Source organism: Lepisma saccharinum, chromosome 15 (genome assembly GCF_977018435.1).
Source record: "Lepisma saccharinum chromosome 15, izLepSacc3.1, whole genome shotgun sequence".
Lineage (NCBI taxonomy): Eukaryota > Metazoa > Arthropoda > Insecta > Zygentoma > Lepismatidae > Lepisma > Lepisma saccharinum.
The window spans coordinates 18,266,468-18,293,800 of record NC_139243.1 but is presented as its reverse complement, the minus strand read 5'-3'; the positions used below and the strand labels follow the sequence as shown (position 1 = coordinate 18,293,800).

The 27,333-nt window shown below is 37.9% G+C and overlaps 1 protein-coding gene across 1 annotated transcript in view; it reads left to right on the top strand.

Moving 5' to 3' along the window:
• The window catches only part of LOC145999408 (ras-related protein Rap1), a 214,415-nt gene extending 187,532 nt beyond the window's left edge, over positions 1-26,883 (top strand). The window contains exon 2 of the mRNA XM_083136362.1: positions 25,604-26,883. Within this exon, the coding sequence (XP_082992488.1) occupies positions 25,736-26,566 (831 nt within the window). The 5' untranslated portion in view covers positions 25,604-25,735 and the 3' untranslated portion in view covers positions 26,567-26,883. The remainder of the gene's footprint in view (positions 1-25,603) is intronic.
• The last annotated feature ends 450 nt before the right edge of the window (positions 26,884-27,333 follow it).

Sequence of the window (27,333 nt, the reverse complement as noted above, 5' to 3'; positions counted from 1 at the left end):
CCAATTTCACATTGTTTAATTCAGAAGCATCAGCCACATTTTGCATAGCATTTTGGAGCAGGGCTATATCTGCCTGAGAGGGTGTGGATTGTTGTAAAATTTCAAGTTTTGTTTGGATATCATCAATCAAGTGATGAAAATGAGATAGCTCAGATTCGGTGTTGAGGTTTTCAAGCTTTGTGATCTGTTGCTGGACACTGACAAGTGTGTCTACAATACCGGGCAATCGGGATTCTAGTACATTTGCCAAATCATTTTGCACTGCTGCTATTGTACCTTCAAGATGGGTTATGGAACTTTGAATTTTTCCAAAATCTTCATATGTTTCAAGTTGCAGCTTAATATTTGCTACACTCCGAGTTATTGCATTCAAAGCATCAGAAGATGGCAAGTTGTTCATAAAATTTTCAAGTGTCTCAATTTTTTCTTTAACCTCGGCTATGGCATTGTGCAGAGGATCCAGATTAGGTATCTGGAGTGACTGAATCTGTTCTTTTAGAGTGGAAATCACTAGATCAAAATCTTCTTGTGATTTTATGCTTTTGACAATTGTTTGGAGCTGTGTCTGGACATTATTTATTTGCTCTTCCAATTGCTGTTTCAATTGCTCAGAGTTGTTAGCCTGGGTCTTAAATTTGGCTTGAAGAGCTGCTATAGCTTCTTCTAAACTTTGAAAATTATCCAATGTGGCCAAATCAGTATATTTCTGAAGCAGCACTTTGAGTTCAGAATCAATTTTAAGAAGAGGGTCCATGCATTGTGATTGTAAATTTGTAATTTCTAATTGAAGACTGGCATTGAGTGTGGTTTGTAAAGCTTGTAAATCACTTCTTAATTTCTTGACTCTGACATCAAGCATCAGAATCTCATCACTGTGATCTTCATGTCTTGTATGGCCAAATATATCATTAGGCATTTTTGTTTTAGTGGTTATTTATTATAGAGTATCTGATTCTTAATTCTATAAAAAAGGGTATAAGCTTGTCATAGGATCCAGGGACCTCAATATATAAGCAGTCACCAGCAGAAACAGTATAAACAGTGCCAGAAACCATGTTTGAGTGCTTAATTCTATAAATATTTCTCCCTATTGAAATCTTGACATCACCCTCAGGGGTTGTAATAAATTGCAATTGCCCACCTACAGGTAATTGGTAATGATTTAAATTATTGTTAAATATGTACAATGTTTTGCCTGTTTTATCATCATTATCTGTAAATATGCTGTTCAGATGAAAAATTAACAAGCCACTCAGTTTAGACAGCATATCAGGAGAGGGTTGTGGTGTTGGCAGATCCATAATAGCCTGTTTTTTGAACCCAAATAAGTTCATAGGCATGTTTAATTATTTGAAATCATGCTCTGTAATTGGGCATTGATTTCCATTTTTCAAATCACAATGCCCCCATGGTAGAGTATGTATGCCACATGATAAAATGCATCTCTTATCATCATGTGGGTCCAGGGCCACTTTTCTTACAATATTTGAAGTCAATAAGTGATCCACACTCTGAATTCTGGATTCTGATGTTTTGATTGTGCCACATGATTTGATGCAATTTTTATAATCTTCAAATTGGAGGTCTTTTTCCACAGTTACTTTGCCAATGCCCTTGGCCTTTTTGGCAGCAACACCACTACATGTTTTAAAACTATACACCTTGGCACTTAACCCAGCAAATTCCACAATAACATCACCAAGTGTCTCATCTTTTAACTTGCCAGGCACCTTTTTGTTGTGGTGTTGAATTATTGTATGTTCACTGGTATCAAAATATTGAAACAATTCAGGCTGTGACATATCTTGATAAACATCTTCTGTTTTAATATCAAGAATAAAACTATCCGTGTCCATGTACATCAGTTTTATATTATCACCATAAAAAGGTTTCAACACATCATAATAGAGCTTTAACATATGTAATTTGGCCAATTCCAATATCACAGCCCCTACATAAATAGGATTATCAAACTTGATCTTTGTTTTCTTCATGTTGAAAAGTGCCATGTGCTCATCATAAATTCTTCTATAATTGAAATTAGGCTTTGCAACCAATTTTTTGCTCAGGCTGGGGTCAGTAATTATTTTAACATCGGTATGTTTTCTGACATTTTCAATAGTTTTGCCATACACTGAATTCACCATCAATTTAAACAAGCCCTTATCAAATTGGCTCTTTGCCGATGTTCGAAGCTCTGTATTTGTATCAATGTATGGTTTCAACCATTCTGAGTGCCTGAACCTCAAAACTTTGCCAACTTTGGTCACTTGAACACCATGTTTCATCAGGAACTGGAGGTTTTTGTAATATATGACATAACCTTGTTTCGGCTCCAGAGTCATCATGAGCTTCTTCTGTTTAGAGCCAGGTGAGCACTGAACCTCGGGAATTGGGGGCAGATCAGAAAATGTGTTGTGCAAATGATCAGGAATTGTCAGATCAACCTCTAAGAAGAGGCCATATTCACTGTCATCAAAGTCCTGAAGATCTTCAATATTGAAATTTTCAACCCACTCAAGCCCTGCATATGGTAGTTTATCCATCATGGCATGACCATAGAGGCTGTTGGCATCTACATACAATATATAATTTGATGGCCGTGCTGGATCATAATCAGGCATATATTTGTTATTTGCTCTGGCATATCTCTGGGAACATTGCACCATGCCTCCTCTTATACATTTCTCCATAAACAGATACGTATCTTGATCGTGGATCAGATCCAATTGCATTTTAGTGTTCAAAAACGTTGCAGCCCATGCTAGGCCCGGGGCACTGAAAAAATATATTGGGTCCAGTTTATAATTTTGCATGGAAGATTTTCTGAATGCTTGCAATATATCAGCTAAGAGGGTCACATCAAGTTTCAAATATGCCATGTGATAATCACCAAATGTCTTGCATTTTAAATTGTTCCACATCAACTGAGCATGGTGATAATCTTCATCACTGATTCCAGATCCTCTGATTCTGCTATAAAACTCTTCTTGTGGTGGCAAAGAACACTCATCAAATTTAGAAAAATCTGTAACATAGTCATATGGATATACACCCTTCCGCCTAATTAATTTCAGGTCCAGATTTGGAAACGAGGCACTTGTGATTTTGAATTTATCATCAGATAATTGATTTGCCAGTGTAGGCAGGCTAGCCGACAGAAATCTGTAGGAATCAAGAAATCTTATGTGAATAGGAACACCATTAACTTTAATTATTTTGCTAATAGATATATATTTCTCATCATTTTCAGCTAAAATATTTAAATTCTTCTTGTCAAACCCCTCGTACCTGATCAGATGATGAAAATCATAATTGGATGCTCCATGGCAAAATATGGGGATAAATCTTGGTCTCTTGATCTTAATATTGCAGCTTTTACACAGGGCCTGTTTATATCGACCATCTGTATGAGAATGGTGTTTCACCTTGATATTTGTATCTGAAAATTCACAATCACATACCGGGCATTTTTCTGCATTGTTGAAATCCTCAATCTGTTTCTCTGTTAAAGGCAACATAGGCTTTGATTTTAATGAAACATTAGATGCTATGTCACGGCACTCATTTTTTATTCTATGTGCAAATATTTTGATGGCATCTTCTCCCACGTATGAATATTCTTTAATAACAACACCATCCCGTATAACCATATAACAAAAGCTGGAAGGTTCATGTTGCTGGTATGGTGTAATTGCAGATTCTTCAGGATCTGGGCTACAGAATGCAAGAGGTTTGAGGTTCGATTCAAAATCACAGGCAATATATGCTGGGTGTTCCAACAAGGCTTCAAACTTTTTGAATTTGCAATTTTCACTTGGATTAGGCATTACCATATGAACAGGTTTATGGTTCCCACAGTATTTCAGATGCTCAATTAACTTGTTTTTTGCAATTTCTGCACTCTCTTCCCGAACCCCTTTTACCATTTTTAGATCATCAAATACAGTTAAGCATCTTCTGCACAACTTGAATATTTTTTTATATTTGTCTAGTTGTGTTCTCACTAAAGCTTCAAGATTATGTATCAGAGTGTAATGATATGTACCATCCCCTTCAATTAAGAGCAAATCAATTGGAATAGCAGATTCATCATCAAGTGTACTGATTCTGAGAGGTGCTATCAGGCAATTGCCAGTGGAACAAATAAATACATTAATAGATAATTGTTTGCAATTGATGTGCCTGGCCCTTTTTTCAAATTTATCAATATTCTGAACAGACATTGGATATTCTAAACCCTCCATTGCCTCATCGAAATTGTGTTCATGTTGTTTGTAATAAGTTATTCTCTCAGGATGGCTTGAAACTGGATACAAAGCAGCTAATATACACCACAAAAAGCATTTCTGGTCATTATTTTTTATATTAACCACGGCTCTTTTGTTTTTGATATTGGCAGGTAATGGCAGATATGTAGAACCTTTTAATGGGCTGAATTCAGAAATATTAACATATAACTTGTGCGGAGAGCCACATAGGCTCCATCCTGACTCTTTTGCTGCAAATTCAGAGTGTTTAATGTTCAGTTGATCCATCAACCTGCTTATTATTTTGTCTGCATTTGAATTTGAATATACAGGTACAGTTTCTGTTATGTGGGGCTGTGTAAATTTTGTGCCATTTGGTTTCTTATATTGTGCAAACAATTTGAGGGACAGCTTATAAGAGCCATTTTGTGCATTTAGAATTGCCTGCACATTAGAATTTACACTCTTCAAAAAATTCTCAATTCCACATCTTGGCTCTGATTCAAACCGGTGATCCCTTAATTGGCCGTTAAAACTGCTACGGATGGGTTCATAGCGTGGCTGCTTTGCTGCTCTGGCATTAAGAGGTGCTTCGTGCTTTCTTTTCAGACCAGATGTAGATGGTTGTATTGATGACTGTGCAGAGCAAGTATCTTTATGTATATATGTGAAGTATTGCATGCTGTATTTTCTATTGCATTTGGGGCAAATTTTTGTGGGAGTTCTGTATTTGTCCGGGTTACAAATTTTTTGGTGTCTGGCCCAATTAGAGCTAAATATATTCTTATTGCATTGATTACAATATTTTTGATTTGGCATTTTTGCTGTTGTTTATTATATACAATTTCCTGGGTTTCAATTCAAAACTTTATACTGAATAAAAAATATCAGTTGGGTTCAGCACTGTGCTTTGTGTGTGTGTGTATATATGTGTGTGTATGTGTATGTGTGTTAATATTTTTTGGCTTTGGTATTTATATAAAATTTCCTGGGTTTTAAATCTAATCTCTATGCTTATCTTATGACAGGTTGTAAAGCCAATAGCCCACAAGTGGAAAAAATATTCATTCACACTGACCCAGCGCAAATACCTGCACAGACATGCAGGACATGGGACAAATATAAGCTTGACTCTAAATGTGAGTGGATTACAACAAATATCAGATTTTATATTGTTCAATTAAACCAAACAGGCCTGTAAGTATGAGAAGCACTGTAAAAACACATCTGCTCTCCTCAGCCACGCTCACAATACTGGCTGATGCAATACTCGGGAATTTCTGTAAGTACTGGCGCTGAGGAGAAACATGCAAAACAAAAATCAATACTACCGTCTCGGGAATTGTACACACTGACACAGAGAGGGAAACATGCAAACACGGAGCAATTCTAGAGGGGCTCTGCATATTGCATTGTTTTAATATTGGATATTCACAAGTTGAACCTGGTATCCAATTAAACTTAAACCAGAAGTAAATATGTATGTGTATGTATGGGTTTTTGCTTAATTTCTGGTGTGGTCAAAAATTGATATATTTTTGACAAATTTATGGACAAAAATCTGGCTGATGCAATTTTTGTAAGTATGCACAAATTTGCTTGAGGGGGGTTGATACTTTCCGAAGAGCATTTTTACAAAACCCTTGGGTTAGGCGGGGTGCTACACTTGAACAAAAAACTCATATGGACATGTTGAGCAAGTTTTAAGTATAGTCAAATCTGCTTGAGAAGAGCTCTTCTTTTCTGAAAAATTCCCGAGGGCATTTTTTACAAAAATCTTGGATTAGACAAAGTTCCACACTAGAGCAAAAAGCTCATATGCTCATGTTGAGCTTGTTTTAAGTGTAGCAAATCTGCTTGATGAGAGCTCTTCCTTTCCGGTCCTGTCCCCACCGTAAATACCACTACTGACCAATAAGCCAAAAACGCCGAAAAAGGCAAAAAAGAACAAATAAAACCCACCTTTTTCTGGCCTACAATGACCCAAAATGAAGATATATTATGTTGGGCCTCGTCTTCGGACACTAGGAAAAAAAAAGGATTTTTCCTCAATTTCCGAGCCCTATTAATGAACAAAGCAAACATTACAGTGTGGAGTGAACATTTCCTCTCAGGTAAGTTCATATATCACCTGTCTCAGTGACTTTTAGTACAAATGGATCGAACTGGCGTGTTTAATCGCACTTGCAAGAAGTGTTTCCTTGTTCTTTGTTAGAAATGTGCTGATACTTCCGGTAAGTTTGACGACAAAAATGATAATATTCAAAGTTAACTTCATCTTGATAATTGCACGGTTATACTTGATTATTTATATTTCGTTCGTTAACACAAACGGTTATTAATTGTTATTCGATCCATGAGAAATGGTACCCGTAGTAGGCCTTGCGAACTATCAGGAGAAAAAACACTGCTTGGTTAAAATATATTAATGATACTCAAAGTCGTCTTCTTCGTCTAAGAGAACCAAACCCAACCTAACCATCACAGATTACTTACTACTGCCAAAAAGCTACCACCAATGGGAATGCTTGAAAAGGTTGTAGCAGCAATCACTACTTATTATAATTTAAGTGCTTTACTGTTTTGAGGTGGTGCGGTAGAGAATAATATATAATATTTCCGTACAACTGTGCTCATTGGCGTGCCTAAGGGGGGTAGGGGTCATCCCTCCTTTGGCACATTATTCCTAAAAAAAAATAACGCCAAAGGCAAGAAAGATGGCAAAATTATGACTGACTACCAAACAAAATAAACATAACTCCCCTTTCGAAAATCCTGGGCACGCCACTGACTGTGCTTCTATTTTCAAAGTTATAAATAATTGAAGTTTTTGAAATTCTGTTTTTTAAAAAAGAACAAAACAAACTGTTTTTTTGTTTAAAACATGTTTTTTTTGTTTTAAACATAGTTTTAAACATGAGTTAAAAAACATGTTTTAAACAAACGAAAGTCAATCTTTTCCCAGTAAATTTAGTTAAAGTCGTTAAAGAAACAATACTAATGTTTATGAAACTATATTACTGAAGTACAGTGGCGGTAAGGACAGTTTATTTCCCTTTGGAGATAAGGTTTACCATACTGCAGCGAAGGGGTGTGCGGGACAGAATATTTTGGGTCGGGACGGGAAATTCTTTAAATCCCGACATTCGGGACGGGGAAATTTTCGGGGCGGGATATGTTCGAAATTTCCCGAAGCTCTTGAAATCTCGAATTCTACACGTAATTTTCATAAGTGCTTGTTTTTGCACTTCTAGTACATAAACTAACAATTTCCGATACGTTCCAGACATACATTTGCAATGAAGAAAATGTCGAGAATTGCCGACTTTTAAAATGACCATTCGGTATTTTCCTACAGCCTGGGATCCCGAAAAATCGGGAAGTTATCTCCCGATTCCGGTCCAGACTTTTCGGGATCCCGCACACCTCTACTGCAGGGAGAAAAGTTGGGGGCAATAGCCCCCCCCCCCCTTATTCAAAAAAGTATCCCAAATTGATTTGGTTTATTTTACATCGCTTTTCTGCCACTTTTGGCTAATCGTGAAGACGAGGTTGAGTGATGATATGACGAAATTGATTAAGGGACACTTACAACGAACACCCATGTCCAGGTCGAGATTCGAACCCGGGATCCCTGGCATCGTAGCGTTAACCACTCCGCCACGGAGACCGGCATATCCCAAATTTTTAAAGCAAAGAGTGGAATTACTGTTAACATATTAAATTACAGCGCTTGAACAAACGTTAAAATGAAACAGAGACGACAATGGCAGAGCCTTGGAAATTACAGTTAATCTGTACTGGATGTAAATATTTCAAGCAGAATCCAAACCAAAAAAAAAATCGAAAACGAATTGATTCCAGGTAGCGGGGTCAAGTAAAAAAAACGTGAACTAGAGTTGGCCAAAGGTTTAGGCCCCTTTTCATTTCGTTATCGTTCAGTTCATATGGATTTACACCGCAAAACTTTGCTTGTTTTCTCCATATCTTTTTCTGTCGACTGCGACATGGGACAGCATTGTCATTGATTTTATGCAATGTTACCGACATTTTACACAGTACTAACAACAAGCGTACCTAAAGTTGGCACAGTTGTAACGAACGCTACGTGGTGGGTATTTCCTTGCAGACGACAAACAACTTGGCCGCAAAGATGGCGGTGGTGCGAATCCTGACGTCACATGAAACCCACCTATACGCAAGCAGCGACCTGGCTACAATTCATGTAAAAAGTGGTTGTCATAAATGCACTAAAAGAAAGACCGGCCAAAGCGTCTGTACATACGTACATGCTACAGTGTACCTATATTTTTTATAACTGTATTGTACGTACTGTATTTTGCATAACTTATAAATTAGTAAATTTTCAACACTGTTGATGTTTTTGATAACAACAACAAAAAGGTAGAATCCCAGACAATCAAGATCTCGGTCATTTGTAGAAATGATGTGATCAGCACCACGCTCCGGCAGTCATAACACTCAGTAACCCTCCCCAAGTACCCATTTATTAGAGACTCGCTGAACCCCAGAGCCTCTCCATGCAGGATGAGTGCTTGAAAAATTCCCACTTGTAATCACCTAGCCCCGAGAATCGAATCCGGGTATCCCTCGCGGCAATCAGACACCTATTGACTGGACCACGGCGGCTCTTAGTAGAACACAAATGTAACGTTCAAAATAATCAAGCTATGGAGATTTTTGTGTTCTTTGGTAGCGAAGACGATCGAGACGGAGCATTAAAGCCCGATACCCCCCCCTTAAAGTAAGCAAATAAGTAAAACTGATAAGATTAAATCCCCTGTCACACGGAACTGGATTTCTAGTAGGAATGCCCTAGTTGGTGCTGAACTAACTTTCTAGGTAGAAATCATTGCCGCCTGGCTGGCTGCTTGACTGGTTTGGAGGAATAGGACATGTTCTAATTGCTACTTGCTTTCCTCGACTGGATTCTGTGGAACAGCCAATCAGAGCGAAGTTTCGCCATGTGAAAATATGTGAGTGTGCAAAGAAACGTTTTTGTCTGTGGTTTCCGAGTGTTACTCCAGCAATGTATAACGTATACAGCATGAAAGGCACGTTGAGTTACACCATCTACGCTGAGTGAACGGTGCTTACATTTGAAACAACTAAAATATTCTTCCATACGTGTACAGTAAACGTTGTATTTAAGCAGCGCCGTTGTGTACCTACTAACGTTTTATACGAAACGTTATTCCTCTCGGTTGAATAGTTATCGGCTTTTAAAAATGTGAAGCGACACATTGTTTACATCTCACGCGGCCGTCATTACAACTTCCCTCGTATGGGAACAAAAAAAAAAGTCTATCGACAAGTACGCTGATAAGTATCGTGTGAGGCTAAAACTAGAACATTGAAAAATCCAGTTCCGTGTGATGCGGGCTTAACAATAGCATTGGAACACAAATTCCTCTGTGATTGGAATCTACTTTTTAAAAATAGATGCAAATTGGAATCTGTTTGGAGAAAATTCTGTCATCGTAGTTTCTTGGATTATTACAAGAGCAGCTTGGACAATAAATGACAATGAAATTGCCAAAATGATTGCCAAAATGAAAAAAGATCAGTACAGTGGACTAGGTAGCTTCCCTTCTACGATTCCTATTATAGTTCCGCCCCCCCCCGCCCCCTCTAAAATAATCCTGGTGTCACACTTTCAATATAATGTAACATCGAAAACAACAAATCATCAAGCTAGAAGCTGTTTATATCATGCTTTAGTTGTTTGATGCCCTAAGCCAAGGAGGGCATTGCCCCCAATCCGTGCCGATATTGAAGATAGGAAGATACTCATTTTCTGCCAGCCAACAGAAGCCGATATCTGATTACGTGAGCGAGTTAACCATTTCCAATACCCCTAGGGGATAATTGGTAATCGAGGTATCGAAGCAAAGGTGTACGTATGACATTTACACGGAGAAACTGTGTGAGGTTCGAAGTTCCCAGAATGCAATGAACGTGGGTAAGTTGGTGAGATGACAGATCTGCAAAGATGGATTTGAATATAATTTGCCGACCTCCGTGGCGGAGTGGTTAGCACAGCGCGCGGGTGTGAGTGTCTCTTTATCAATTTCGTCACTCATCCAAATCGTCGATATTGGCCAAAAGTGGAAGAAAAGCGACGCTTCATATCAAAAATTATATCAAATTTAATTTAATGCATGTTTTACAGTTGCCTCAATATAACACTGCAGTGTTCACACAATAGTTATCAACTCATTTATTTTTACTTGCTACTTGCTAGAGTCGAAGAGCTATATGAAAGCGGCTGACCTTGAACAAGCCTCGATGCGCAGTAGCAAAAGGAGATCGTACAGACTGCCGTGGAAAACGCGCGTTGTCGTTCTTTTGTTTTTCGAGCGGTTCGGTTCGGTTTTCGTTGCGACTGTTCATGTTTCTTCAGTGTGATCACAAAAATTTGTTAACATACGTGTGCAAGATGGCTATAGAAACACCTAAGGGTCGTGTGCTACACAAACAAGCGCGACATATGGTGTACAAAGTGTATCAGTTCTTCCAAAGTGAATCTCGCAGTGCAGACAGTGACTCATGTTCGCCAGGGAGCAGTGTTGCCAAATGTCAGGAGCGTACAGCGGCTGCATGTGGGATAGCTCTGCGTACAGTTCAGACGGTTACAAAGGAAGCCAGGTCGTCGATAGGTGATACAGGGTCGGTTCTTTTTCGCTCGCCTGGCAAACGTCGTAATCGGCGAAAGAATGTTACGCACTTGGACGATTTTGATAAAGGGGTATTGCGTAATATTATATACTGACCTTGGCTATCAGTGTATCTTCCTGAAACAGTCCAGGAACTATGTTCGCTCAACCGTTATTTCAAATATATCCTTTGTTGACTTGTATAGTCATTGGAGCACAATAGTGATCCGCACGGGAGTATTTTCGGAGACGTAGTAATTCTATGTATACAGTACAAGTTTCTAAAATTCGTTATAAATGTATGAAGTAGGTGTGTCTAGAGTCTAGACCAGTTGTTCTCAACCTTTTTCAGTCCTGGACCCACCTTGAAGGATATTGCACATCATGCAACCCACAAGCATGGGCGCCGGCAGAATTACTTGTGCACCCAGTTTATAATCATATTTTTGCTAACATCGAGTACTTTAAGAAGCCCTCTATTACGATTGCTTAAACAAATTACACATACTTCATTCGAGAAGAGTAAATATGTAATTTAAAAGACTAATTTACTCTAGTCTAACATCTAACTAAACACCGAAGTAGATGTATTTACGGTAGGGACAGCGCGAGAAAGTACGAACCCCTCTCCAGCAGCTTTGGCCATACTTAAAACTTGCTCAACATGCCCATATGAGTTTTTGCTCAAGTGTGGAGCTCTTATAATTCAAGATTTTTGTAAAAAATGCCCTCGGGAATTTTTCAGAAAGTACGAACCCCTCTCCAGCAGATTTGCTATACTTAAAACTTGCTCAACATGTTCATATAAGTTTTTTGTTTAAGTGTAGCACCTGCCTAACCCAAGAATTTTATAATTCGGAAAATATCAAACCCCCCTCAAGCATATTTACAAAAATTGCATCAGTTTGTCTATAAACTTGTATCCATACCCACCTATACATATTTACTTCAGGTTTAAGTTCAATTGGATACCATTTAATTTGCTTATTTAATATTAAAACAATGCAATATGCAGAGCCTACCTCTAGAATCGCTTCGTGTTTGCATGTTTCTCCTCTGTGTCAGTGTGTGGAATTCCCGAGACGGTAGTATTGATTTTTGCTTTGCATGTTTCAGCGCCAGTATTTACAGAAATTCCCGAGTATTGCATCATTCAGTATTGTGAGACTGACTGAGGAGAACAGATGTGTTGATACAGTACTTCTCATACTTACAGGTTTAAATTCATATTGAACAATATAAAATCTGATATTTGTTGTAATCCACTCATATTTAGAGTCAAGCTTATATTTGTCCCAGCGTGTTATACATAACAAGGTTATTGCTATTCAAGACATGCATGTCCGTGCAGGTATTTGCGGAAGGTTGGTGTGAATGATTTTATACTTGTGGGCTATTGGCTTTACAACCTGTCATAAGATTAATATTAATAATATTAATCCATAGAGATTAGATTTAAAACCCAGGAAATTTTATATAAATACCAAATCCAAAAATATTAAGTGTATATACACATACACACATACACACACACACAAATCACAGTGCTGAACCCAACTGATATTTTTTATTCAGTATAAAGTTTTGAATTGAATCCCAGGAAATTGTATATAATAAACAACAACAAAAATGCCGCATCAAAAATATTGTAATCAGTGCAATAAGAATATATCCAGCTCTAATTGGGCCAAGCATCAAAAAATTTGTAATCCAGACAAATACAAAACTCCCACAAAAATTTGCCCCAAATGCAATAGAAAATATAACATGGAATATTTCACATATAAACATAAAGATACTTGCTCTGTACAGTCATCAACATTGCCCCCTCAACCATCCACATCTGGCCTGAAAAGAAGGCACGAAGTACCTGTTAATGCCAGAGCAGCAAAGCAACCATGCCATGCACCCATCCGTAGCAGTTTTAATACCCAACTTAGGGATTATCGGTTTGTATCGGAGCCAAGATGCGGCATTGAGAATTTCTTGAACAGTATAAATCCTAATCTGCAGGCAATTCTTAATGCACAAAATGGCTCTTATAAGCTCTCCCTCAAATTGTTTGTACAATATAAGAAGCCAAATGGCACAAAATTTATACATCCCCACTTAACAGAAACTGTACCTGTATATTCAAATTCAAATTCAGACACAATAATAAGCAGCTTGATAAATCAATTGAATATTAAACACTCTGAATTTGCGGCAAAAGAATCAGGATGGAGCCTATGCGGTTCATCGCACAAGTTATATGTTAATATTTCTGAATTCAGCCCATTAAAAGGTTCTACATATCTGCCATTACCTGCCAATATCAAAAACAAAAGAGCCGTGGTCAATATAAAAAATAATGACGCGAAATGCTTTTTGTGGTGTATATTAGCTGCTTTGTATCCAGTTTCAAGGGATCCTCAGAGAATAAGTTATTACAAACAGCATGAACATGATTTTGACGAGGCAATGGAGGGTTTGGAATATCCAATGTCTGTCCAGAATATTGACAAATTTGAAAAAAGGGCCAGGCACATCAATGGCAAACAATTATCTATTAATGTATTTATTTGTTCCACTGGCAATTGCCCGATAGCACCTCTCAGAATCAGTACAATTGATGATGAATCTGCTATTCCGATTGATTTGCTCTTAATTGAAGGGGATGGCACATATCATTACACTCTGATAAAAAATCTTGAAGCTTTAGTGAGAAAGCAAATAGACAAATCCAATACAATATTCAAGTTGTGCAGAAGATGCTTAACTGTATTTGATGGTCAAAAAATGGTGAAGGGGGTTCGGGAAGAGAGTGCAGAAATTGCTAAAAACAAGTTAATTGAGCATCTGAAATACTGTGGCAACCATAAACCTGTTCATATGGTGATGCCTAATCCAAGTGAAAATTGCAAATTCAAAAAGTCTGAAGCCTTGTTGGAACACGCAGCATATATTGTCTGGGATTCTGAATCAAATCTCAAATCTCTTGCATCCTGCAATCCAGATCCAGAAGAATCTTCAATTACACCATACCAGCAACATGAACCTTCCAGCTTTTGTTATGTGGTTGTACAGGATGGTGTTGTTATTAAAGAATATTCATACAAGGGACCAAATGCCATCAAAATATTTGCGCATAGAATAGAAAATGAGTGCCGTGACATAGCATATAACATCTTATTAAAATCAAAACCCATGTTGCCTTTAACAGAGGAACAGATTGAGGATTTCAACAATGCAGAAAAATGCCCGGTATGTGATTGTGAATTTTCAGATACAAATATCAAGGTTCATCACCATTCTCATACAGATGGTAAATTCTTAATGGCCCTGTGTAATAGCTGTAATATTCAGATCAAGAGACCAAGATTTATCCCCATATTTTGCCATGGAGCATCCAATTATGATTTCCATCATCTGATCAGGTACGAGGGGTTTGACAAGCAGAATTTAAATATTTTAGCTGAAAATGATGAGAAATATATATCTATTAGCAAGATAATTAAAGTTGATGGTGTTCCTATTCACATAAGATTTCTTGATTCTTACAGATTTTTATCTGCTAGCCTGGCTACACTGGCCTCTCAATTACCTGATGATAAATTAAAAATCACACGTGCATTGTTTCCAAATCAGGACCTGAAATTAATTAGGCGGAAGGGTGTATATCCATATGACTATGTTACAGATTTTTCTAAATTTGATGAGTGTTCTTTGCCACCACAACAAGAGTTTTACAGCAGAATCAGAGGATCTGGAATCACTGATGAAGATTATCACCATGCCCAGTTGATGTGGGACAATTTAAATTGCCAGACATTTGGTGATTATCACATGGCATATTTAAAACTTGATGTGACCCTCTTAGCTGATATATTGCAGGCATTCAGAAAATCTTCCATGCAAAATTATAAACTGGATCCAGTGTATTTTTACAGTGCCCCGGGCCTAGCATGGTCTGCAATGTTTTTCAACACCAAAAAGCAATTGGATCTGATCCACGATCAAGATATGTATCTGTTTATGGAGAAATGTATAAGAGGTGGGATGGTGCAATGTTCCCAGAGATATGCCAGAGCAAATAACAAGCATATGCCTGATTATGATCCAGCACGGCCATCAAATTATATACTCTATGTAGATGCAAACAACCTCTATGGTCACGCTATGATGGATAAATTGCCATATGCAGGGCTTGAATGGGTTGAAGATTTTAATATTGAGGATCTTCAGGACTTTGATGACAGTGACTGTGGCCTCTTCTTAGAGGTTGATCTGACAATTCCAGATGATTTGCACAATAAATTTTCTGATCTGCCCCCAATTCCCGAGGTTCAGTGCTCACCTGGCTCTAAACAGAAGAAGCTCATGATGACTCTAGAGCCGAAACAGGGTTATGTTACATATTACAAAAATCTTCAGTTCCTGATGAAACATGGTGTTCAAGTGACCAAAGTTGGCAAAGTCTTAAGGTTCAGGCACTCAAAATGGTTGAAACCATACATTGATACAAACACGGAGCTTCGAACATCTGCAAAGAGCCAATTTGATAAGGGTTTGTTTAAATTGATGGTGAATTCAGTGTATGGCAAAACAATTGAAAATGTCAGAAAACATACCGATGTTAAAATAATTACTGACCCCAGCCTGAGCAAAAAATTGGTTGCAAAGCCCAACTTCAATTACAGAAGAATTTATGATGAGCACATGGCACTTTTCAACATGATGAAAACAAAGATTAAATTTGATAAACCTATTTATGTAGGGGCTGCGATATTGGAATTGTCCAAATTACATATGTTAACATTGTATTATGATGTGCTGAAACCTTTTTATGGTGATCGTGTAAAATTATTGTACATGGACACGGATAGTTTTATTCTTGATATTCAAACAGAAGATGTTTATCAAGATATTGCACAGTCTGAATTGTTTCAATACTTTGATACCAGTGAACATACAATAATTCAACCCCACAACAAAAAGGTGCCTGGCAAGTTAAAAGATGAGACACTTGGTGATGTTATTGTGGAATTTGCTGGGTTAAGAGCCAAGATGTACACTTTTGAGACATGTAGTGGTGCTGTTGTCAAAAAAGCCAAGGGCATTGGCAGAGTTACTGTGGAAAAAGATCTTGTATTTGAAGATTATAAAAATTGCATCAAATCACAGAGTTCAATTAGAACATCAGAAAATAGAATTCAGAGTGTGGATCACTTGCTGACTAGCAATATTGTAAGAAAAGTGGCCCTGGACCCACATGATGATAAGAGATGCATTTTATCATGTGACATACATACTTTACCTTGGGGGCATTGTGATTTGAAAAGTGGCAAACATTGCCCAATTACAGAGCATGATTTGAAATAAATAAACATGCCTATGAACTTATTTGGGTTCAAAAAACAGGCTATTATGGAGCTACCAACACCACAACCCTCTTCTGATATGCTGTCTAAACTGAGTGGCTTGTTAATTATTCATCTGAACAGCATATTTACAGATAATGATGATGAAACAGGCAAAACATTGTACATATTTAACAATAATTTAAATCATTACCAATTACCTGTAGGTGGGCAATTACAATTTATTACAACCCCTGAGGGTGATGTCAAGATTTCAGTAGGGAGAAATATTTATAGAATTAAGCACTCAAACATGATTTCTGGCACTGTATATACTGTTTCTGCTGGTGACTGCTTATATATTGAGGTCCCTGGATCCTATGACAAGCTTATACCCTTTTTTATAGAATTAAGAATCAGATACTCTATAATAAATAACCAATAAAAGAAAATGCCTAATGATATATTTGGCCATACAAGACATGAAGATCACAGTGATGAGATTCTGATGCTTGATGTCAGAGTCAAGAAATTAAGAAGTGATTTACAAGCTTTACAAACCACACTCAATGCCAGTCTTCAATTAGAAATTACAAATTTGCAATCGCAATGCATGGACCCTCTTCTTAAAATTGATTCTGAACTCAAAGTGCTGCTTCAGAAATATACTGACCTGGCCACATTAGATAATTTTCAAAGTTTAGAAGAAGCTGTAGCAGCTCTTCAAGCCAAATTTAAGACCCAGGCCACCAATTCGGAGCAATTGAAGCAACAATTAGAGGAACAGATTAATAATGTCCAGACACAGCTCCAAACAATTGTCAAAAGCATAAAATCACAAGAAGATTTTGATCTAGTGATTTCCACTCTAAAAGAACAGATTCAGTCACTCCAGATACCTAATCTGGACCCTCTGCACAATGCCATAGCCGAGGTTAAAGAAAAAATTGAGACACTTGAAAATTTTATGAACAACTTGCCATCTTCTGATGCTTTGAGTGCAATAACTCGGAGTGTAGCAAATATTAAGCTGCAACTTGAAACATATGAAGATTTTGGAAAAATTCAAAGTTCCATAACCCATCTTGAGGGTACAATAGCAGCAGTGCAAAGTGATTTGGCAAATGTACTAGAATCTCGCCTGCCCGGGATTGTAGATACACTTGTCAGTGTCCAGCAACAGATCACAAAGCTTGAAAACCTCAACACTGAATCTGAGCTATCTCATTTTCATCACTTGATCGATGATATCCAAACAAAGCTTGAAATTTTACAACAATCAACACCCTCTCAGGCAGATATAGCCCTGCTCCAAAATGCTATGCAAAATGTGGCTGATGCATCTGAATTAAACAATGTAAAATTGGCACTTGAATTTTTGCAGAATACTGTGTCAAATCTCCCCACATCACAGGAACTTAAAAATATTAAGAGGGCAGTGAATAGGATATTGAAATCGGAAGATATCAAGAATATCCAAGCAGAGATCAAACAACTTACTCAGACAGTGGCCACTCTACCAACCAATCAACATATTAATGAATTGCATGCCTTGTTTGAGGATATCAGAAGACAGGTCCATGATCTTACTGCTCAAAATTCAAAATTGGCAGTTGTTGAAAATTTGCAACAAATTGTAGCTAATATCAAGCAACAGCTAGGGACCATGGAATCCAATCAAGCAAATGCTCTGTCTGTTTTTGCCACCCAGCTTCAAGAGATTGTGCAACAATACAAGAAACTTGTTGTGGACATAAAAATTAAGCCAGGCCATGATGATGTTGTTAGGACCATCAATGAGCACCTTGAATCTGTAACAAGCAGATTGCTCACAGCAGAAAAGGAAATAACAGGCATAATCGAGAATCCAAAACATACAGTAATTCTTGAATTGTACAGCATCCCCAACAAAGAATATGATTCACCATTTACACCAGGTGGCAAAATATATATGCTGTCCCCTGCACAATTTTATTATCAGTTGCAATATTACCCCATAGTTGCAATATTCTTGTTTTCATATCATGTCTAGACAAATTATTGTTGATGAATTACACAGACAGGCCAGACATAATTTTAAGAGACTCCCAGTAGTCACAAAAGGCATAGATGATTTATGGCAGAGCGACTTGATTGAAATGGCAAGTGGGCAGTTGAAAAACTTAGACAAAATCAACAAGGGCTACAAGTATCTACTCACTGTAATAGACACATTTTCAAAATTTGCCTGGGCTGTGCCACTCAAATCCAAGACTGGAACATGTGTTACAGAAGCCCTCAGGACAATCATCAATCATTCAGGAAGATCACCGCGCTATTTGCAAACAGATAATGGCAAAGAATTTTATAATTCAGTGTTTCAACAATTTATTAAAAGCCGGGCAATAAAACATTACTCGAGTTACAGTGATCTCAAGGCCTCGATTGTAGAGAGATTCAACAGAACCCTAAAAAATCTTATGTATAAACAATTTACCCTCCAAGGTAATTATAAATGGCTTAATATTCTTCCAGAACTTCTACATAAATATAACAACTCTGTCCATTCCACAATCAACATGAAACCCTCTGAAGTAACTTCATCTGATGAGCAAAAATTGATCAGGACTGTTTATTATCCTAGATACCGGCCAACAACAAGAAAGGCCAAATACAGGGTGGGTGATCAAGTAAGAATCAGCAAATATAAGCACTTATTCAAAAGAGGCTTTACTAGAAACTGGAGCACCGAATTATTTACAGTGGTTCAAGTTAAACCCGGGACCCTTAACACATATATAATAAAAGATCACCGAGGAGAAATTCTCAAAGGCAGGTTCTATGAACAAGAACTCAGCAAAACTAAACAGCCTGACACGTATCTCATAGAAAAAATCATCCGCAGAAAAGGCAACAAGTTACTTGTCAAATGGCTGGGTCATCCGGAAAACAGCTGGATCGATGCAGACAAAGTGATAATATGAGCACCTGGGATGTTATAAAAAGGCTGCCAGAACCTGAACAACAGAATAAGAGAAATGGCAACTTGCTACCTGATAATATTAGGTGTCTTATTGTTGGGCCATCAGCTTGTGGTAAAACTACACTAATGGTTGATAATTTTTTATTGGCACCCAACTGGTTAGACTGGAAAAACAGGCACTTGTATGTTTTCTCTAAGAGCTTGGAACAATTAAAATATCAGCAACTGATGAAGCTATATGATGGATTGGATATAGCCACTTTTGAACCAGATGTTAAGCCACTTCATGAATGTCTCGATAATTCTGTTGTTGTGTTTGATGACATTATACTGGATAATCAAAACAAGGTTAGAAATTTCTTTACACAGGGGCGGCACAAAAGCATTGATTGCTTCTACCTGGCACAGACTTTTTCAAAAATACCGAAGCAGCTGATCCGAGACAACAGCAATTTTATATGTGTGTTTCATCAAGATCATACCAACCTCAAACACATACATGATGAATATGTAGGTGGGGACTTGAGCTACAATGATTTTTCCAAGTTTTGCAGCAGGTGCTGGAACCAGGACAGTTATGGGTTTGTCACAATTGATATGACAAGAACACCTAATAGTGGCAAATACAGAAATAAAATCAACGATTTTCTAGACGTTGAGACATAAATAAACAACCATGAAACGACCAGTCATTGATGATCTTAAGTTAAGAGATTATCTTGTAAAAAGATTTAAGGGATGGAAATCAGAGAACCGTGGAATTTATGAAAAACACAAACAAACAGAACAGCCTGTCATTGATGCTATTAATAATTTAGGTAAGAATATCAAAACTGTTACAGAGCAAAATCAAAATTTGATCACAGAGCTTGTGCCTGTAGCTGCAAGGAACATATTAGATTATCCATTCACCCCACTTTCCAGTATTCATACACCTAGTCCTGTTGCTCCTAGAAGAATTGAAGCTACTCAGGATCCTATTGAATTGGGTCTTCTTGCTCAAAAATATTTAACCACACCTAAAGACAATAAAGATGAGGTGTTTGGCTTATATGTTGACACAGAGCTTGATGGCAGCATCATACACAGAATCGGTAATTTCAGAGTAACTTTTATGGGAGATGATCTGATTGTTTATTCTGAATCTCGTCTCGGAGAAAAAGGTGGTTTTGTTAAATATCCCGGAACACCTGGGTTGTGGGAACTGATGACTAGGAAAAGGCCTGGCAGCTATACAGATCAAGATTATGAACATTACAAAGAAATATTAATAAAATCAGATGCTCTATACCAGAACAATGATCCCACACAAAAAAGAGTCAAGTCTAGCAGTGGAGCAAAATACAATAATTTAATCAAGCCCATATGGTCACAGATCAAGACTGGCAGTGGAATCAAACAATACAACACCCTGCCTAAAGAATTTGTGTGGGTTGATGATGTCAGGAAACTTGTAGATAGGTTATTGGTGATAGCTGGGGAGGAAAATGCTGGCAACCACAATTTTTACAATGAAAAGGTTGGAATTATGGACATGATAAGCACAAAATTGTCTAATTTTATAGTGAATGACCCTAAGGGGATTGGATATCTCATAAAAATTATTAATACTCTACCACCTAAATTTTGGAATGTCTCTGAGGGTCGGGGGCTTGTTAATGACATTATAAACAAGCTGCCATTTGAACTACACATTCCAGGCTATCAGTATTGTGGTCCAGGTACAAAATTGGACCATAGATTAAACAGGGGTGATCCTGGTGTAAATCCCCTAGATGCTGCTTGCAGAGACCATGACATAGCATACAACACACATTCTGATCTAGACAAGAGACATGTTGCAGACAAGAAATTAGAAGAGGCTGCATTTGGTAGATTTGTAAGCAAAGATGCTTCTTTGAGTGAAAAAATAGCAGCATTGGGAACCACCATAGCTATGAGCACCAAACAAAAACTGGGGTGGGGGCTGTGAATATGTATATAATAAACCTACAATGAAGGCCAAGGGTGTCATGTATCAAATACCTTATGCAGGTCTCAAATCTCTTAAAACTATTGACAGTCTCTTGACCAAAAAGCAGCGCAAGAAAAAAAGCTCTTGTCTTGCAAAGGGCCATGGTATGAAATTGTTGCTTAGCACCCCCCAATTAAAAAAATTACAGCAATCAAGAAAAAAATCACATGTGGGGGGATTCATATTTACCATCCCTGCCATCTTAGCTGCTCTCGGGGCTGTAGGGAGCTTGGCTGGGGGATCAGCTGCCATAGCAAAAACAGTAATAGATGCCAAGAAAAATAGGGCAGAATTAGATGAGCAGAGGCGCCATAACCTGGCCATGGAGAAAAAAGGCAAAGGTGTTAAGAGAGCCATGAATAAGTTTAAAAAAAACAAGAGCCGCTTACAAACCAAGATATTGAAGCTTTAATCAAACCACTGGGCATCAAACATTTTAGAGGTGTGTACATGTCTGATTCTTTACCGGAACAACCACTCAACAAAGAGTGTGGCATTGTTAATTTGGATGAGTACAAAAATCAGGGCACTCACTGGATCTGTTATCTTAAATATTTAAACGATGATGCATTTGTGTTTGATTCATTTGGAGGTGTTCCTCCTGAAAATTTAATAAAATATCTAAATTCACCTAATCTTTATTACAATAATGCCCGTGTTCAAAACTTCAAAGATGTTAATTGCGGACATTTGTGTTTATCTGTTCTTAGATATATGTCTCAAATAAATAAACCATCAATTGAAGATTTTCAAAAGGCCTTGTGGTATCTGAAACATCATGGGGGTATTCCATCTCACCAGCCAAAATTCAATATTGAAACTCAAATTGCATGATGATATAGTGTATCCCAAAACAATAGCTCTCAGAGCATTTTACGGCATGTACCTGATCCCAAATATTACTCACCACAACAACAAAATTGCAGTAGGGGATCAAAATATTGTCATCACTCCAGGGCAGTATAATCTGTCCACTCTAAATGCACAATTACCCAGAGGTGTAGTGTTAAGTCAAAATTCTGTCACTCACAGAGTAGAGATTGTATCTGCTACGGAGACAGTACATCTGGGTACTATAGGAGAGCTGTTGGGCTTTGAGAACAACACAAAACTTGAACCGGCCATCAAACACACTGCTATGAATATACCCAAATTCTTAGCCATAGAGACTCTGAATATTCACTGTAATGTGGCCGAGGGTATGATCACCAAATCAAATGGCATAGGCACTCACAAACAAACCGGCATCATTGCAACATTCAAACCTAATTCAGAATTCATGGAGCCCATCATCTACAATCCATCCCCAACATTATATTTTCCTGTATGCCATAATAGAATAGATTACATTGAATTGATGGTCACTAATGAAAAAGAAGAATTTAGTTGATTTTGCTGGAGCCACAACAACTGCTATCATAGAAATTAATATTTAAATAAAAATACATACAATGGAAAATATTGAGAGTTATGAGCTACAATCATTCCCCCCAAACAGGAGGACATTTGCAAATTTAAATCAACCCAACACAGAGATAGAGGTGGATCTTGATGTAGGGGATGGCTTTATACACCCCCACAGAGCAGATCTATACATCAAATTTGATGTCGTAAAGCTCGATGGTACAGATTATCCTGCAAATACAAATATAAGACTGGTGGACAATTTTGTGCCACATCTGTTCTCTGAAATTGAGGTCAGAAAGCATGGTGTTGTTATAAACAGAGTGGATTATCCCGGCATTACCTCCACGGCTTTGGCCACTCTAAAATTATCCAAAACCGAGGCTTCATACTACAGAATCGGTGGATTTGAAGCTGGTGATAAGATATTAACCAAGAGCCACACAGTGCTGTTCCCCATGCGCCTGTTGCCAGGATTCTTCTCGGATTACAAAGAAATTATGTGGAAGGGTGGTTTAAGAATTACATTTAGAAGAGCTGCCAATGATAACAATGCTTTGATGAGGTACAGCACATTAAACCCTACAGGAGAAGCTCTGCCTAATACCTTACCTGATGAAGGCAAATGCATTATTCAGACTATGGAGTTAAGAATCCCGGTTGTTGAATATGAGGCCAGCTATGCTCTTAAATACAAAGCTGATATCCTAAAAAATCCACAGATTCCTCTGCAATTTTACACATATCAATGCGTACAGAAGGTTGCCACTGGTACTTATTATGAATTTGATGCCACAAATTCATTCTCCAGCATACAATTTGACATGCCTGATTTTGTGGTGGTACTGTTTCAGACTGGGAGACACAACAATCAGGAAAAAAATTCAAGTAAATTTGATAGCTGCAACATCAAGAACATATATCTTAAAAATGGCAGAAATGAGGTATTTCCTAGAGAAAATTACAATTTAGACATTTCCAAGGGTGATTTTCTTAAATTATATGAGGCTTTTTCTTCCTTCAAGCGCGTCACTACTGGCAGTACTGATTTATATTACACACCAGATGAATTCAAAGCACGGAGACCCATGTTTGTAATTAACACTTCAAAAAGGAAACAAGTTGTGGTTAATGACAGGACAAACATTAAAATTATCTGTGAATTCCACGAGGCTTTACCAGATGACACCATATGTAGCGTTATTCTCATAGGTGAAAAATCATATGTTTATGATGTAAAAAATGAGCGGGTCACAGAGCAGTTCTAGAGGCCCGATTCAAACACAAAGGCTCTTTGGATATAAAACAACACTTTACCGTCAGAAAATATATTACCTACCCATTTTTTACCACCTCTGCTCGTAGCAGATACCTACCCAAAATACAATACATTTGCCAAAAGCTGAAATACAGAAATATTGTAATTCTGTAAGTTACAGACTTGTGTGCAACAAGACCAAGCCTAAATGCAATTCAGTTTGCATGACAATATCCGAGAAGGAATTTCCTCAATATGATGGATGGTCCCTGAAAGAGTGCATAGTGTAGATAAGAATTTTTCTTTGAGTTCCATGACAAATGACATGTAATTTTCCTCGGAAAAGGCACAGTGTAGGTAATATCAACAGATATAATCACTCATGCATTTACTAATGTCTCTTTGATGATGAATAACTCTCTGAAAAGACACAATAAAGATTATATCTATTGACATACAACTTCCAGGCATTTACTAATGGGACTGATCAAAAGATTATAAGAACATGGAAAACATGTTTTGTTCGCTCTTTCCCATTTACGCACAACTCGGGAAGCAAAAATCAATACATAACCTTGTTATGGCTAGACTAGAGGTAGGCTCTGCATATTGCATTGTTTTAATATTAAATAAGCAAATTAAATGGTATCCAATTGAACTTAAACCTGAAGTAAATATGTATAGGTGGGTATGGATACAAGTTTATAGACAAACTGATGCAATTTTTGTAAATATGCTTGAGGGGGGTTTGATATTTTCCGAATTATAAAATTCTTGGGTTAGGCAGGTGCTACACTTAAACAAAAAACTTATATGAACATGTTGAGCAAGTTTTAAGTATAGCAAATCTGCTGGAGAGGGGTTCGTACTTTCTGAAAAATTCCCGAGGGCATTTTTTACAAAAATCTTGAATTATAAGAGCTCCACACTTGAGCAAAAACTCATATGGGCATGTTGAGCAAGTTTTAAGTATGGCCAAAGCTGCTGGAGAGGGGTTCGTACTTTCTCGCGCTGTCCCTACCGTAAATACATCTACTCACCGATTATATTTTACCGAGATTCAATTTAAGGTACATACAACACGGGTTCAATTTAAATTGTTAAAACAATATGTCTTGCTAATTTAAATGTAATAGGTTTCTAAGACGCAGTAAATAAATTTTCCAGCCCGACTTCGCGACCTCCCCCTCGGGACCCAACAGTGGGTCGCTCCCCATAGCTTGAGAAACGATGGCCTATACCACTAAAAATCTGTGTGAATCTTGTGAGGAAAGAGAATAACAAAACTAAGATTATAAATATATAGTTTTGTTTGTTTTCCTCACATTCAAATTCAATTTACTTTAGAATTTCCTTCCTTCTGTAACGTGTTGGGTGAAACAACTTATAATTTTTTTAAGTGACCCAGAATACTTTACTTCATTATAAAACTATATAAATGTTGACAAATAATGCGTAGAAACAATAATATTCTATGGATCACAATAATGATCCGCGCGACTAACGACGTATATTTCTTTTCCGCACGACCACTGCAGTGCTAAGGTATGCATTTATGTATGGTATAAAACTTCACCAAAATAGTCCATGTGGAATTTGGGAGTGCATGAATTTCTACGAAGGTTAATTTCGTATTAATTCTACATTGATCAGGAGGAGAGCAGTTAAAGTTTCTGATTACATCATATTTTCTTTGCAGCTTCCGGATCTGCTCATGCTCTGAACATCTCATCGCTTCTTCATAGAAGGCAGCAGCAGACTATCAAGGCAGGACATTTGGCAGCCTTCGGAAAAGCTGGCTAACGCAAGAGCATCCTTTTCTGGACACTGCATGTCTCCTTGCAGAACTGGACGAGGTGCAGGCATGAAGGGTAGGCAGTTCAGAAGGCGCTTCAGCCTCCAACCTTCATTCATGAAAGAGAGTGTGGAGGATCCGGCACCTCCAAAGGACGACAGCGCCTCTGACGGCGGAGGGGGAAATGGCTCCAAGTATCGCCACAAGATAGTTGTCATGGGTTCCGCCAAGGTCGGCAAGTCGTCCATCATCACGCAGTTTCTCTACAGCACCTTCTCCTCGAAGTACAAGAAGACCGTGGAGGAGATGCACCACGGGGAGTTTAACGTGTCCGGAGTCCGGCTGACCTTGGACATCCTCGACACGTCCGGCTCGTACGAGTTCCCAGCCATGAGGCAGCTGTCCATCAACTCGGCAGATGCGTTCATTCTTGTCTACGACGTAAACGAGACTTCAACCTTCGAAGAGGTAAGGATACTACGGGAACAGATTCTGGATTCGAAAGGCCACGATGTGCCGATCGTCGTTGTGGGGAACAAGGTCGACCTGGAAGAAGACAGGCAGGTAGAATTCGATACGACGGAGTCGGTAGTTACTGTTGACTGGGAGAACGGGTTCGTCGAAGCTTCGGCCAAGGATAATATCAACATTTCCCAGATCTTCAAGGAGCTGCTGACTCAGGCAAAGGTCAAGTACAATCTCAGTCCCGCTCTGCGTCGTCGAAGACAATCACTTCCTACAAGTCCACCCGCCCCTGGTTCCACAACTCCCCATTCGACTCCAATTCCCTCCCCGGCACAACTAGAGCACCTGCGGCAGATAAGGGAACGACACGGCGGGAAAAGGAACTCTTGCATACTCTCGTAAAAGAATGTTGGTTTGTGGTGATGTATGCCTTCTTACTTCTATTATCACACTGTGGATATATCCGCGTGAAAAGTGTGTTTGTAACGTGACTTAACTATATATTTTTGTGTTTTCTTTGCAGAAAATAAGCACAAGAACGTGCGATTCGTACAGCTGTTCTCTGGTCATGAAATATAAGCTAAGTGAGTCGTGGAGTGACATTTATTATGGCCACAGAAAATATGAGGTAACTAAAGAGCAAGCATAACATTCTGTTGTTTAGGACATCTTTCTGAGTTATGAATGATGAATATGTAAATAATAATAATATGGTTTGATGCTTGCTCCCTCAAACTTTTAAATGTGCACATTGTATTTTTGTAAAGAAGGTTCTAAGATTTTCTTCAAGTTTGTGCAAAAGTGGGTGAACATTATGGGTGAAACTAAATGTTTGGCGTGTCTTAAATCCTCACATAAACATTATTCTGCCTTCTAATGTTTATGCGCAATACCTATGCCAAGTAGACCAAATAATGTTGTTATATGTTTCTTTCTTTCTTGATGTGTTCTTATGTGTTCTCAAATATTTTTCGTTATCAGTACAGAAAGGCCCGCTTTGTATTTTGAAGTTTCAAATTTAAGAGGTTACAGAATAGGCAGTAAGAAATGTAAACTTGATTTTGCCAAACGTATGCAATATTTTACCCTTCTCGTTTTGTGAGTTATCACGAGTAACAATAGAACTGTTTATGTAAATCTATCAATGTTACATCACTGTTTTTGTAAAC